Source organism: Mauremys reevesii, linkage group 10 (assembly GCF_016161935.1).
Source record: "Mauremys reevesii isolate NIE-2019 linkage group 10, ASM1616193v1, whole genome shotgun sequence".
NCBI lineage: Eukaryota > Metazoa > Chordata > Testudines > Geoemydidae > Mauremys > Mauremys reevesii.
The window spans coordinates 33,095,074-33,110,181 of record NC_052632.1 but is presented as its reverse complement, the minus strand read 5'-3'; the positions used below and the strand labels follow the sequence as shown (position 1 = coordinate 33,110,181).

At 44.8% G+C, this 15,108-nt stretch overlaps 1 protein-coding gene across 1 annotated transcript; it reads right to left on the bottom strand.

Moving 5' to 3' along the window:
* Nucleotides 1-9,168: 9,168 nt before the first annotated feature.
* On the bottom strand, nucleotides 9,169-12,279 carry FBXL22 (F-box and leucine rich repeat protein 22). Its single transcript, XM_039490825.1, has 2 exons — nucleotides 11,929-12,279; nucleotides 9,169-9,572 (listed from the first exon to the last, which is right to left on the bottom strand). The coding sequence occupies exons 1-2, from the start codon at nucleotides 12,261-12,263 to the stop codon at nucleotides 9,227-9,229; spliced, it is 681 nt and encodes a 226-aa protein (XP_039346759.1). The 5' UTR covers nucleotides 12,264-12,279; the 3' UTR covers nucleotides 9,169-9,226.
* Nucleotides 12,280-15,108: the final 2,829 nt, after the last annotated feature.

The window sequence follows — 15,108 nt, the reverse complement described above, 5'->3', positions numbered from 1 at the left end:
GGGATTTTGTGTGTGTTTTCAACTGTTTACAGAGTTTATTCAACATTTATAAATTTAGACTTTTAAACTTCTCAGCAAATCTGTTAGGATGTTTGAAAAAGTGTCAGATAGCTTATTTGCAGATGAATACCCATTGTATATGTGGTTACTGTGCATTGCATGTTGAACAGTATACCAGCATTTTAATAACATTGCAACATTGACTTACATCTTGTCTATACACAGTTTTGTCAACAAAAGTCAGTTTTTGTTGACAAAAGAGTGGAGGTGTATACACTGAAGTGCTCCTCACGCCGATACAACTCCCCTGCTATACTGACATCATAAAACCACCTCCACAAGTGGCATAGAGCTTTTTGCGACGTAGTTAGAGTGACGCAGCGTCAGTGTAGGCACCTCACTTGGTTATGTTGCCCTAATTGGCTTCCAGGAGGTGTCCCATGATGCTTATCATGACTGCTCTGGTCAGCAGTTTGAACTCTGCTGCCCTGCAGGGACACAGGTATGCGCCCCCTCCCTTTTTAAAGCCCAGGAATTTTTGAAATTCCTCTTCCTGTTTGCTCAGCATGCACAGTTCACACAGCCTGTTCCCAGCTGATCACGCCAGCTTTACGCAGCAGACATGCTCCTGTGTGGAGCACACCGGAGCTGTTGGATCTGCTAAATATATGGGGAGAGGAGGCTGTGCAGTTGGACCTTCGCACCAGCCGTAGGAATTTTTATACCTACGAGCTGATTGCTAGTGGCATGCAGGAAAAGAGGCATGGAAGGGACATGCAGCAGTGTCATGCTAAAATCAAGAGGCTGAGGCAGGCATATCAGAAGGCAAAGGAGGCCAACCGTTGCTTTGGTGTGGCACTGAAAACATGCCGCTTCTATAAAGAGCTGCATGCCATCCTCGGCGGTAACCCCACCTCCACCACCAAGAGCCCCATCGATACTTCTGGGGGACTGGAGGCAGCGGCCACCAGACTCAACCCCAGTGAGGAAGTGCTGGAGAGGAGGTGGAGCTGGATGACGATGTGGAGCACATGGCAGGGTTGTCCGGTGGTGCGGCGAGTCAGGACCTCATTACCACTCCTGAGGGGTCTAGCCAGTTCCAGCACTCCAGCTCTGGCACACAGGATGCAGGAGAGGGGAGCGCCGGTATGTGCTCATTTTGCTTTGATACTACATGGTAAGAGGAGACTGAGTTCTCATGTACATTATTATATGATAGAGGAGGGATAAGGGACAGAAATTAACAACAGAGCCTGTCCAGCTACGCAGTGGGGCCACATCAGAAACGTTTGTTAATGTACACGGGGATGTCTCTGGAATCCTCCCTAATGGTCTCTAGGAAACTTTCCTGTAGGGATTCTGCAATCCTCTGCCGAAGGTTCCTTGGGAGAGCTGCCTTGTTTCTTCCTCCACTGTAGGAAACTTTGCTGCACCACCTGGCAATTATTTCTGCAGGGACCAGAGCAGCACACAGGCGAGCAGCATATGGAGCCGGTCTGAAGCCACATGCATGCCGGAGATGCTCCCTTGCGTTTTGGGTTACCTTTAGGAGTGAGATGTTGGGTTCGATTACCCTAGCGTATGGAAAAGAGTACCAATATTCAGAATGAGCTCCCTAGTCACTTATAGTAACCACCCTTTGCCCACCCCCACCCCCAGCGAACTCCCCATAATTGGGACTCTCGGCAACCTGTGTGCTAGCCCAGGGACAGTGAGAAAGAGGTGTGTATAACTTTTGTGATTCATGACTGAGCTCACTCATTGTTTCTTTGCCTTCTGCAGATGTGCCCTTGAGAACATACTCCTCCACACCAGCAGTGCACCTCCATCAGATAAGGGAGCAACCCAGGAGGAGTAAGGAGGATATGTTTTGCAAAGTATTGCAGTCAACAGATGCAGCACGTAGCGAAACAAGAGTGTAGAGGGCGACAGTTAATGAAAGCCTGAGGCTGGATAGCCAGGAAAAGACACAGGTGCAGGAGCAGATAAAACTCCTGGAGGACCAGACAAATGTTGACATCTGTCATTAGCCTGCAATCAGAACTAATCCATGCTCGACTCCCCGTCCAGCCACTACAGAACTCCAGTCCATTCCCTCCCCAAACTCCCGCGCCACATTCATCGCATGTTCTTGGTCCCTAACAGTACCCCGGGCACTCCACGCCTGGGGACTGGTTTTCCAATGAAAACTGGAATTGCACCCAGCTGTGAGAGCCCTAACTGTGAGACGGTTCCTCATTTTCATGTTCCTTTTGTCCAAAGTTTGTTTTACCCCATTATTAAACTTGAATCTTTGTTTGTGACCTACATACATCGCTCAGTGCTAACACTGAAACACAGTGACTATAGGTGGGAATATTAGCTCCTTTCAAATAACCCGCTCCTGAAGCAAGCATAACAGGGCATGGCAGGAAGCAGGGCCATCCTTACACATATGCAACCAAATTGCCCCAAATTTCCTGGTGCCCTACGCAGCTGCGTGCTGCTCCAGAGACCAGCCCGATCCCCCAGATGGCTGAGCTGGCCAGGAAAGCTGCCCCCGCTCCCACTCCACCCCTTTCCCATAGCCTCCGCCCCCGCCCCTCTTCCCATCCCTGCTGGAGTCACCTACGTTGAATGGGGTTAGCCCACTGTCCCTGAGCTGAGAGTCCAATTATGGTGAGTTCACAGGGGGTGGGGGGAGCCAGCGGCACCCTGTATACCACAGCATGTGCATGCCACTCCAGGGGGCGCTGGAGCTGGTCCCTTACAGATACTGCTGCAGGAAAAATTTCCGGCACCGGGGCATGTGGCGAGCAAACACACCCAAGTTGAATGGACAAGAGCAAAACATCTCAAAGAACACCAGTTCTGGAAAAAGGTAACTGCCTTTTCTCGGGTCTTGCTTACAACACTTCTCCTAATACATCCCAGAATGATGTTGGATTTTTTTTGCAACATTGTTGCACCGTTGGCTCATATTTAGCTTGTGTTCCACTATGACCCCAGATCCCTTTGCACAGTTCTCCTTCCTAGGCAGTCATTTCCCATTTTGTATGTGTGCAACTGATTGTTCCTTCCTGACTGGAGTACTTTGCATTTGTCTTTATTGATTTTCATCCTATTTACTTGAGACCATTTCTCCAGTTTGTCCAGATCATTTTGAATTGTAATCCTATCTTCCAAAGCACTTGCAACCCCTCCCAGCTTGGCACCGTCTGCAAACTTTACCATCTACTTTACTTTTGAAGAAAGCTCAGGCATTCCTACTTGACATAAGCTTTTAAAGGAAAGTCTTACAATAGATATATTTCGTAATATATTAGGTGGGGAATCCAGTTGTTCACTTGGTGTTTGGTGTACTGATGACATTCAAACTAATTTTTGCAGTTTTATTGTTTGTCAGTGTTTTGAGATGCATTTTGTATTAAATGGAAATGAAAGGCAAGCGTGTGTGTGTATACGTATATGGAATCATAGAATATTAGAGTTGGAAGAGACCTCAGGAGGTCATCTAGACCAATTCCCTGCTCAAAGCAGGACCAATCCCCAGCTAAATCATTCCAGCCAGGGCTTTGTCAAGTTGGGCCTTAAAACCTCTAAGGATGGCGATTCCACCACCTCCCTAGGTAACCCATGCCAGTGCTTCACCACCCTCCTAGTGAAATAGTGTTTCCTAATATCCAACATAGACCTCCCCCACTGCAACTTGAGACCACTGCTTCTTGTTCTGTCATCTGCCACCACTGAGAACAGCCTAGCTCCATCCTCTTTGGAACCCCCCCTTCACTTAGTTGAAGGCTGCTATCAAATCCCTCCTCACTCTTCTGCAGACTAAATAACGCTAGTTCCCTTGGCCTCTCTCCATAAGTCATGTGCCCCAGCCCTCAATCATTTTAGTTGCCCTCCGCTGGACTCTCTCCAATTTGTCCACATCCTTTCTGTAGTGGGGGGGAGGCCAAAACTGGACGCAGTACTCCAGATGAGGCCTCACCAATGCCGAATAGAGGGGAATAATCACTTCCCTCGATCTCCTGGCAATGCTCCTACTAATACAGCCCAATATGCCGTTGGCCTTCTTGGCAATAAGGGCACACTGCTGACTCATATCCAGCTTCTCGTCCACTGTAATCCCCAGGTCCTTTTCTGCAGAACTGCTGCTTAGCCAGTCAGTCCCCAGCCTGTAGCAGTGCATGGGATTCTTCCTTCCTAAGTGCAGGACTCTGCACTTGTCTTTGTTGAACCTCATCCGATTTCTTTTGGCCCAATCCTCCAATTTGTCAAGGTCACTCTGGACCCTATCCCTACCCTCCAGCTTATCTACCTCTCCTCACAGCTTAGTGTCATCTGTGAACTTGCTGACGGTGCAATTCATCCCATCATCCAGATCACTAATAAAGATGTTGAACAAAACTGGCCCCAGGACCTACCCCTGGGGTACTCTGCTTGATACTGGCTGCCAACTAGACATCGAGCCATTGATCACTACCTGTTAAGCCTGACAATCTATCCAGCTTTCTATCCATCTTATAGTCCATTCATCCAATCCATGCTTCTTTAACTTGCTGGCATGAATACTGTGGGAGACAGTATCAAAAGCTTTGCTAAAGTCAAGGTATATCACATCCACCGCTTTCCCCATATCCACAGAGCCAGTTATCTCATCATAGAAGGCAATTAGGTTAGTCAGGCATGACTTGCCCTTGGTGAATCCAGGTCAACTGTTCCTGATCACCTTCCTCTCCTCCAAGTGCTTCAAAATGGATTCCTTGAGGACCTGCTCCATGATTTTGCTGGGGACTGAAGTGAGGCTGACTGGTCTGTAGTTCCCCGGGTTCTCTTTCTTCCCTTTTTTTTAAATATGGGCACTATATTTGCCTTTTTCCAATCATCCAGGACCTCCCCTAATCACCACAAATTTTCAAAGATAATGGCCAATGGCTCTGCAATCACATCAGCCAACTCCCTCAGCACCCTTGGATGCATTAGATTTGGACCCATGGACTTGTGCATGTCCAGTTTTTCTAAATAGTCCTTAATCTGTTCTTTCACCACTGACGGCTGGTCACCTCCCCATACTGTGTTGCCCAGTGCAGCAGTCTGGGAGCTGACCTAGTTTGTGAAGACCAAGGCAAAAAAAGCATTAAGTACTTCAACTTTTACCACATCATCTGTCACTAGGTTGCCTCTTCCATTCAGTAAGGGTCCCACACTTTCCCTGACCACCTTCTTGTTGCTAACATACTTATAGAAACCCTTATTGTTACCTTTCACATCCCCCGCTAGTTGCAACTCCAATTGTACCTTGGCCTTCCTGATTACACCCTTGGATGCTCTAGCAATATTTTTATACTCCTCCCTAGTCATCTGTCCAAATTTCCACTTCTTGTACGCTTCCTTTTTTAGTTTAAGCTCACTGAAGATTTTCACTGTTAAGCCAAGCTGGTCACCTGCCATATTTACTATTCTTTCTGCACATCGGGATAGTTTGTTCCTGCACCCTCAATAAGGCTTCTTTAAAATACAACCAGCTCTCCTGGACTCCTTGCCCCCTCGTATTAGCCGCCCAGGGGATGCCCATCAGTTTCCTAAGGGAGTCTTAAGTCTGCTTTTCTAAAATCCAGGATCCGTATTTTGCTACTCTCCTTTCTTCCTTTTGTCAGGATCCTGAACTCAACCATCTCATGGTCACTGCTGCCTTGGTTGCCACTCACTTCTACTTCCCCTACCAATTCTTCCCTGTTTGTGAGCAGCAGGTCAAGAGGAGCACGGCCCCTAGTTGGTTCCTCCAGCACTTGTACCAGGAAATTGTCCCCAACACTCTCCAGAAACTTCCTGGATTGTCTGCGCACTGCTGTATTGCTCTCCCAGCAGATGTCAGGGTGATTGAAGTCCCCAATTAGAACCAGGGCTTGTGATCTGGAAACGTCAGTTGTCCGAAGAAAGCCTCGTCTGCCTCATCCTAATATAGGCTGCTAGCTTCTCATCGTTGAATAAGAGTGCATTTTGAATTAGTTTGTGGTAATATCCTGGTTTTCATTTGTACAAATCACTGTCTCTATGCAGTTTACTGGACTAATCTTTGCAGTCTTGAGATAAGCAGGATGTTGAAAGGAGACCTGAGGTTCATTGGCAGAGCTGTGCTAGGGAACCTTGGACAGCCCTGCACCACTACAGTTGAGACAAGACCAGACTTGTCAATTGCCAAGGAAGATGTTTGACTCCCCATTCAGGAACACGGGACTAGCACCTTGGCTAAGCTTTTACACCAAAAGCTACTAGCACTGTTTTACAGCTCTTGGGAGAGAGTTCTGCTTTTATTCTGCAGCATATTCAATATCCCAAGGAAAAACCCTGGTACACGTTAGAACCTGCCAAAGCTGTTTTGATCCACTTGGCAAGAACTCTGGAATCTAGGGCTCTTTGTTCTGACTCTCCCAAGAGCAAGAGAGTGGCTAAAGTATAGCATTAAATAGGAGCATAAAGCTATTTGTAAGCAATATGATTTACTTCAGAACCTAGAACAATGGGGCCCAACCTTTAGACAGTACTGCAATATAAATGTAAACAATAGAATGCTCTTCCCTGTAAGATTTTTCTCTGTGATGGGCAGAAAAGCCGTTCATATCCTAAAAAATAATCTGCAAGGCAGCAGCTTGCTCATCTTGTCACTCATTTGCTAAACACTAGGTGAAGCAGATGGACACTGCTTTTGGTAGGAGGGTCTTGGATACTGTGGTAGCACCGTGAGCCTTTGAAAGATATTGCACACCTGGATTTGGGAGGATGGGGAAGAGGAAAAGATCATTTTGCTATCCTAAGGATTTCTCTTCTGTGACTACACAATGCTCTTCATTCTAACCCACTGTATACTTAAAAGGACAAAGTTACTATGCTCTGTAGATGGCTTTAATCAGGAGAAGCTAATGATTAGTTAATTATCTGATAAAGTAAAGCTATTTTTTCCAACTTTAAAGCATGCAGACTGGATTGTGTTTCCAAGCGAGCAGTCCAGCCTCCTTCCTTGTCATTTAGAAGTCTAGTTATGTAGAAAAAGATAAATGATGAGGTATTAATTTTATCCATCCATCATTATCATAAGCACAAAGTTCTTAAGAGGCTTATGATGGGTGAGGAGAGAAAATTTGAGGCAAACAGGTAGAGATGTGGGATTAGTCGCAACTGGTGTGTGTTATTGATATAATTCTTTTGGAATATAACATTTCTTGACAAATTTAAAGTTTCAGTTGCCTTAGATAAGTTACCTCCAGTATTGCCGTGTTCCCGGATATGTTTAGTATGAAGTATAACAATAATTGCAAGTTCTGAGGTAATGTTACCCGAAGCAAAAGTTGAAGGCTTTTAATGGCAACCGGTGGCTGGTCTTATGCAATAAACTGAGCATCAGGAAGATTAAAGTTGGTTTATCTGTACCCAAATGTACAGAGGTGGACATACGTCTTGAAAGCTGGCAAGATACAAACCTCAGTTGTTTAAGAATCTGACCTATATTACAGTGTATTTTGTCTAAGGCAGTGGTTCTCAAACTTTTTTTTTCAAGGACCACTTGAAAATTGCTGAGGGTCTCGGCAGACCAATTAATGATCTTCCCAAATGTTGTTTGTACCATTAGCTAACTATTATAAAGCACTTTAGATAAAAGTGCCATATAAAAAACCCTTAATAATAATTAACGTTTTTTTGTTCTACAAATAAAAGTACACAACTCATATATTAGTAGTCTTACCTTTCTAATGCGCTGGATGTGCCCTGTCTCCCCTGATGCGGCAGCCCCCGAGCTGGGGCTGGGAAGGAGGGGGGGGTCTCCCCTGCCATAGCAACCCCTGAGCTGGGGCTGGGAAAAGGGGTGGGGGGTCTCCCCTGCCACAGCAGTCACAGAGCTGAGGCTGGGAAGGAGGGCCGTCTCTCTCCAGCAGCCGCAGCCCTGGAGCTGGGGAAAGTCGCCTCTTTCTCTGGCCACTACAGCCCTGCACGTCCCAAATTCCCCGCACCCCCCTTCTCACCCTGCTGTCCTCTCCCACCTACCCCTTATTTCCCCCAAGGCCACCACCTCACCTTACATGTGCATCTTCTCCAGGGTCCAGGCACCTAATTAGTGGAGCCACACCTGCATGGCTCCACTAATTAGGTGGGTGGCCTTTCATTCTCTTGTGTGTGGCCATCCAGGCGCACGTCTTAGAGGGAACTATCTGCGAACCACCTGCATGGAGCTCGCAGACCACAGTTTGAGAACCTCTGGTCTAAGGCCAATTTTAGACAAGAGATAAAGATAGTGTTGGCCACTTCAGTGTAATCTTTCAGTATAATACAAATATGTGGCAGCAAAACCACATAGGGTAGTACTGTGCTCTACATGTGTTACTGTAACAGTCTGATTGCTGCACGCTGCCCTCCATGTGTTATATTACTGCACATGGGTGGGGCTGGGTGTATAAAATCCTCCTCTGATTTAGACAAATATATCGTTGCTGTAGAAGGCTTTCGAAAAGAGGGTTTATGGGCACTTTTTGTAAATCAGTGCCTTCTCAGCTCTGCCTTCTCAGCTCGGACAGTCGTGTAAACAAGCTTGTGTTAATGTTAAACTTACATTTACAGTGATGTAAACTGAAGCATAAATTGTCAGTGTACATTATGTAAATAATGTTAAAAGCTTGGTTTGCACACATTTTCATAGCACTTATGGTTTAAATAAAGTATACTAACAGATCACGTGTAAAGTACAGTAAGTGACATTTGTCAGGAGTGAGATCTGCCTTAGCAGAAAAGGTGAACGTGTGACAGAGAGAGGCTAGTTACCTACTTAGAATTCATGATCCTTCTCTGAGAGAACAGGCACATGCATGATATTTCCTTGGGAATAAAAAGTTTGTTATCCATCCCCTTGGGCCCTGAGATTTGGATACATCATCATACATGTTAGACAAGCAAAATATACCACAGACTTCCCCACAAGACTCTCAGCAGGATCATCATCAGCTAGTCAGGATTTACCATCTCCTTTGTGCCAGCACAGGGAATTTTCCAGTATGAAGGACCAGTGGTGCCAGACCATCACCATCAAGGTAAACTCCTTACCCAGGTGAAACAGGAGTATTTGTGAAATTTATAAAATATTCTTTTATAAACAAAGCCAATATGCATATAGATAGGCTTAATTGCAAACTGGGTGGAACCTCAAAATGTCAGTCTCTCTTCACATATATTGAATTTCTGGAATCGGTCCCTCTTAGTACAGTACCAGTTTTCTCACTGCTCTTTCAAGCATCAATTTTTCCCCTGGTTCGTTGTCTGGAATCATGTCTGCACTTCTCTCTGCTTTCAGCATTACTGAAGGACATTTTTCCTGGACTGTCTCCAGACCAGCCTGAGTTATGTTCCGGCAGAAATCCACATGGAGGGTTTGTAAAGAGCCCCCATAGAGGGTCACAGCTTCCAGAGTCCGGTCAGTGATCCGCACACAGTTTTCCAGTTTCAGTATCTTGAGGTTTGGGCAGCTCTTGAGAAGCAACAACAGGTAATCATCTGTGACATGGCCACATCCAGAAAGGGTCAGGGACAGCAAGTTTGGGCACCTGAAAACATGGTCATTGTATATGAGACAGAAGAATAATGTGTAGAATCTGCAAAAGCAATTCCCACTTAGAGATTCCCAAAATCAAGTTCTGAAAAGCAAGCTCTTCCAGCAATGATCTGGGAATCAAGACATTTGGGTTATAAAGCCTGAATCTACCACTGACTTGCTGTGCGACCTCGCAGAAGTCACTTGACTTCTTTCTGCCTCAGCCCATCTATTCAGGTCAACAACAACCTCTGAACCCTGCTCCTAGTGCCCTGGCACATTAGGGAATTCCAGCATCAGGTCCTGGGCAGAGATTTTAATGGATACCTGCTCTGAAAGGACTTAAGTTGGCTGATACTGCAAGAGTGAAGGAGCCTGCTTGGCCCATCCTGCATGCTGGACGATAAGTATTGTGACTGCACCTCAGAGAAATGGTCATCCCCCAGAATTTAGGAGCAGGGATAAATACGGACTGATATTAAGTTGGGGCCAACTTAACTGAGTAATTCATTGGATTTGATCAAAACTGCTTGGTTTTACTTAATATGTACACATCCGTTATCCTCCCCAATAGCCACAATATTGAACCACCTGCAAATATTAACACACACTCCGCAAAGGGAGGAAAGGAGCACAGAGTAGTTTTGTTTTTATACTGCATAACAGATAAAAGACCAGGTCTAATAACTAGATGTATGGAATCCACTCTCCTAATAAGCTTCATTTAAACCCTGCCCAGAGGCAAATGCAGAATCTTATGAGGACAGTTGTGCCAAATGCTAACGAAAAGGATCAGTGTCATTTTTCCTGTTTCCTTCTACTAGCTTGAGAGTGACTTGTGCTAAATGTATGTAAAAATGGGCAGGACTGGCAGCTTCAGGATCAGAAGTTGGTGGGAGATCTGGCCTCTTTGCAGACATACAACCCTTCCATCCGAACTGATTTTTGTCTTTCTGACAGCTTCCTTGGGGAAGCAGTTTTAAAAGCAGTGGTTTTACTTCTAATTTATTCAACTAAATCAGTTTTGAGATGGAGCTCCTATAGGAGTGTTTGCATGGAATCTGACTACAGCAGTGCTTAATGCAACCTCTGATGGGGTTGATATGCAATTCTGCAGCCAGAGTGGATGCTATTGGAATCTCTAGAATTGAAGAATACACACCCACTCCATTTCCCGCTCCCCTTCTCAACAATCATTTAAAACCAAAATTAACTGGAAAAACTTTTCTTTAAAACTAGTTCTATCAACAGTCACTTTTGTGATACAAGTACAGCCATAGATATACATGGCTTGAAGAGACCCACCGTTTCCAACTCTGCCTGCCTCTGCGAAGAAAAAAAAAGTTATCAGTCTGAGCCTGTACCTTCATCCATTTGATTCCCTGTTGCTCTGACCATCTTTTGCACCTGGCCAACAGGTGTTTATGTACAATACAGGTCCAGAGCTAGTGCAAGCTAAAAGGCTGCAAATGTTAAAGTATTTCTAGCACTCACGCTGTCGTTCTTGTCCCATTGGACACCTAGAACTGCAGGTTCTGCAGCATAAGCATGCAGTTTAAGGTGCAGGTGGTGGAAATCTTAGTTTTTAATCTAGCAGCAGCAATTTTCTGTTGCTAAATTGTACAAGAAATCGCTGTGCCTCCGCATTGTTTGCTGTTTTCATTGGTGTTAGCTTTTGTCTTTGAAATTTACTTTAGCTAGCACAGCTCAAAGCTGCTGATGCAGTTGGTTTGCACTAAGGTCTGCTTTTCCTCACTGTACTGTCTCCTTGTCTGTATGACCCCCAAAGTAGTTTATATTTATAATCACTCAACCTCAGCATAGATAACATGGGCATTATCAATTTACAGAGAAATAAAGTTAGGCTGCTCAAACACAGAATAAAATGATGTAAACCTTAGATCCAGTCTACCTTCACATGTGTCTGCCTGTTACTTGTGAGGAAAAGTGGAATTTGAGCTTACCAGCATGTTTAGGGAGATGACGGTTTTTTTTATAGAAAAGAATCTCCCTTTCTCAGAGATTCAATCTCTTGCTCCATTTCTGAGGATATTTTTGTCCTGCACAGAATGGTGCTATTAAATAGTTCCTTAGTCACATTTTTTTTAGATGGAATTGTCACTAATACCCTGGGAATGTCACATGCATTTGTCAAGCAAATGAGGGCTGCGGGAAGCCCAGTAAAATGCAACAGAGAGACGCACTACATTTTTGCTAAAACTAAATAATGGTGCTCCAAAGCCAAAATGTTTTGGTATTCAGTGTTCTGATCCAGAAAGGATGTGTAAACAGTTAAAAGCTCCAATGCTTTCAATTTAATGACCTTAAGCTTTACATTAGATGTAAAATTTCACACCCCAAGAACATACCTGTTGCAGACTTGTATTAAAAAATCATTGACAGCATTTTCATGCTTACGACAGATGTCTTTCTGGAATGTGTTTTTCATCCAGTCCTCAATGTTACACACCTTGACTCTGCTTGAATGCCAGCAGATGGACAGGTACCTTAAAGCTGGTCCCAAGAGAAAATTATCCTTCTTTAGTTCCACAGGAGAATGGAAATTCAGTACAGGCCACAGAAAAGGATCCTGAAACACTTCTAGCAATTTGTGACATGTCTGGGCTAAACTCTTTCTACTGTTTTTGTCCAGGAAAGAAAATAGGTGCAACAGACATTCCCGATTAAGCTGGGTTATATGCATAGCCCATGCAGAGCCGTGCTCCTAGGAAAGAGGATTGTATATTCTGGCAGAGTGGACTAACAGCAATACTGGAGGGGCCTGACCAGCCTCAGAATCACCACTGGGCTGTTGAACATATATGGTTGTGGAATGGTGTTTATTTTTGGTCAACAACTGGTGCAGGAGTTAAAAAAAGGAAGCAGCTCAGAGTCCCATGTGCACCAGGCTGTTGCTCCATTTCTTGTCCAGGGGAATGGCCTGGCCAAGCAGAAAAGTAGCAATTGAGTTAAATCAAATGTTTCCTTAAAAGGAATTATTTTCCTTTTGTCAATCCTGATGTTTAGCAAAGGGCTTGAAGCAGTTTAAATGAACGTGTAGTAGCCACAGCTGCAAAGGAAAAGCTGTGCAGGCCTCTGCTTTGGGTGAAAACCATGATAGTCTCAATGCTATTATTTTAGCCTTGTTAGAAAATATTGACTATTCTAGGGGGTCTTGCTTATATCCTAACAGGCCCAAGGATCATTTTAAAATGTGGTGTTCAATAAGCATCTAGTAAAACCCACTTGAGCAAAGCAAACCTTAAGTGATTGGAAGCATGTATTTAGTGTGACTCTCTAAGCCAAACAGGCACAATGAGAGCTTTAAATACAGCAGAGGGTTTTAAGGGTTCCATTTACCTGAATTGAGCACCAGTGTAATTCCCTGCTTGCTGCCACTTTAATTATAACAATTACAACAGGCAATGGCATTTAATAGCTCAGCAATTCTCAAAAGTGGGCTTTTAGCGAGGGAGTCCACATGAAGTATCCTACATGGATGTAGTCATGACCCTGATCTAAAACTTACCTTGACGAGAACTACAGAAAATGCTTGCCGTTCTCTCTCAGGTTCATGCCTGTCCTGCTGGCCAGTCTCAAGCTGGTGCGTTAGCCACTTTCCTGCTGCGTCATTGCATTTTAAGATACAGAATTTGTGATGTAGCCATGTTAGCTAGTACGTAAATTGTTCTGAACACCTCCAGGCACGCTATTAGTCTCCATTTAATTAAGTTAAAAAGTTTTACCATCTATATAACCATGACAGAAATTTTTTCTAAGCCCTTTTCAGACACTGTAGCAATTTTTGTCTGAGTTAATGAAACTAGTGTCTAGATTATTTTCCGTTTCATTAATGGAATAACCTCCTTGCTAATTTTATGCTTTTTGTCTTTATGTGGCAATTACCAGATAAATATTAATGTACCTTGTGAGGTAATGGGATAAATTACTCAGCCTAGTAACTGGCTGAAGCAGTTCAGTGGTGTTGATGAGCATAGGCTGAAGCTGTTGCTAGTGCCCTTGATCTAGGCATGGGAGACTGTTGTAAAGTGGAGAAAAGTACTGTAACATGGCACTTAGGTGATGTCTAATCTCCAACAACAAAAAGGCTAAGGGCTTGGCTACACTTGAGAGTTGCAGCGCTGGTGGAGGCTTTCCAGCGCTGCAACTTAGTAACTGTCTACACCTGCAAGGCACATCCAGTGCTGCAACTCCCTGGCTGCAGCACTGGCTGTACACCTGGTCTGCTTGGGGTGTAACGAGTGCAGCGCTGCTTGTCAGGTGTGGCCACACATGAGCGCTGTTATTGGCTTCCAGGGTATTAGGAGATATCCCAGAATGCTTTTAACTAAATTACTCTTGTGAACTCAGGGCACAGGGAGCTGCTTATCTAAAAAACAAACACCGCTCCTGTTTGCTGTGATCAATCTGTAAATGAGAGAACCCCTGTGAATGAGGCAGGCAGAGGGATGAGTGTTTGCTTGGAGAGAAACAGCTGCTTATCTGGTCTGCAGGCTGGTTGCAGTTAAGAGTAAGGGGTGAGGAAAACTTTCTGATTTTGCAAGGCAGGGAGCTGATACACAGTGTCGGTTCCAAAAATCCTCTCTCTCTCTCTCTCTCTCTCTCCCCCATCCCTGTCACACTACACCTCCCTCTTTTGAAAAGCACGTTGCTGCCACTTGAATGCTGGGATAGCTGCCCATAATGCATCACTCCCAACAGCGCTGCAAATGTGGCCACACTGCAGCGCTGGTAGCTGTGAGTGTGGCCACACACCAGCGCTTTCCCTACACAGCTGTACGACCAGCGCTGCAACTACCAGTGCTGCAACTCTCAAGTGTAGCCAAGCCCTGGGGTTGGGTTTACAGCTGGTACTAGGCAGCAATAGCACCCTCGCTCTAAGGTGTGACCCAGCCTTTACTTAAGTAGATTTTTAAACAAGATCTTTTTCACTTGTATAGCACAAAAGGTCTTTGAAAAGAGGTGTGTGAGGTGGGGAAGAACGAACAGAGGGAATCAGTGTGATTACACACAACTGTAGCTGTTAGAAGAAAAACATCCTATGTCTCTCTCAATGCAGGATTGTTTCTTCCAGTGTATTTATAAGTACATGGGCCAGTTGGCTTTTAAAGACATCCAGCACTGGAGCCTCTTCCCACATCATTTAGGAGACTTTCCCAGCGCAAAATGAATGAGGCGGTGTTAAGGTTTTCCTGCTAGTCATCAGAAATGTCCTTACAATACTTCTGCTAATTAAGTTCTTTGCTTCCTTGGAGTTTGCTCACAAATACTTGGAGGCCATTATGTCAGTGATCACTTAGTGCTTTTGGAATAAAAAGGCTTGAACACCTAGCTACTGAAACAATGGAGAAAAGGCCTAAGCGTGGTAGCACTGTTCATGCATTATTCCCCACAAGGTTCTACATGCAGGGTAGACAATGGTGCATGAAAATAACAAGCCCCTTCTGATGGTAGAGCTAAGTCTGCACATCTCTGACAGTGGAGCAAAGGGACAGAGCAGCAAAAATGGTCTCATTACCACCATGTTT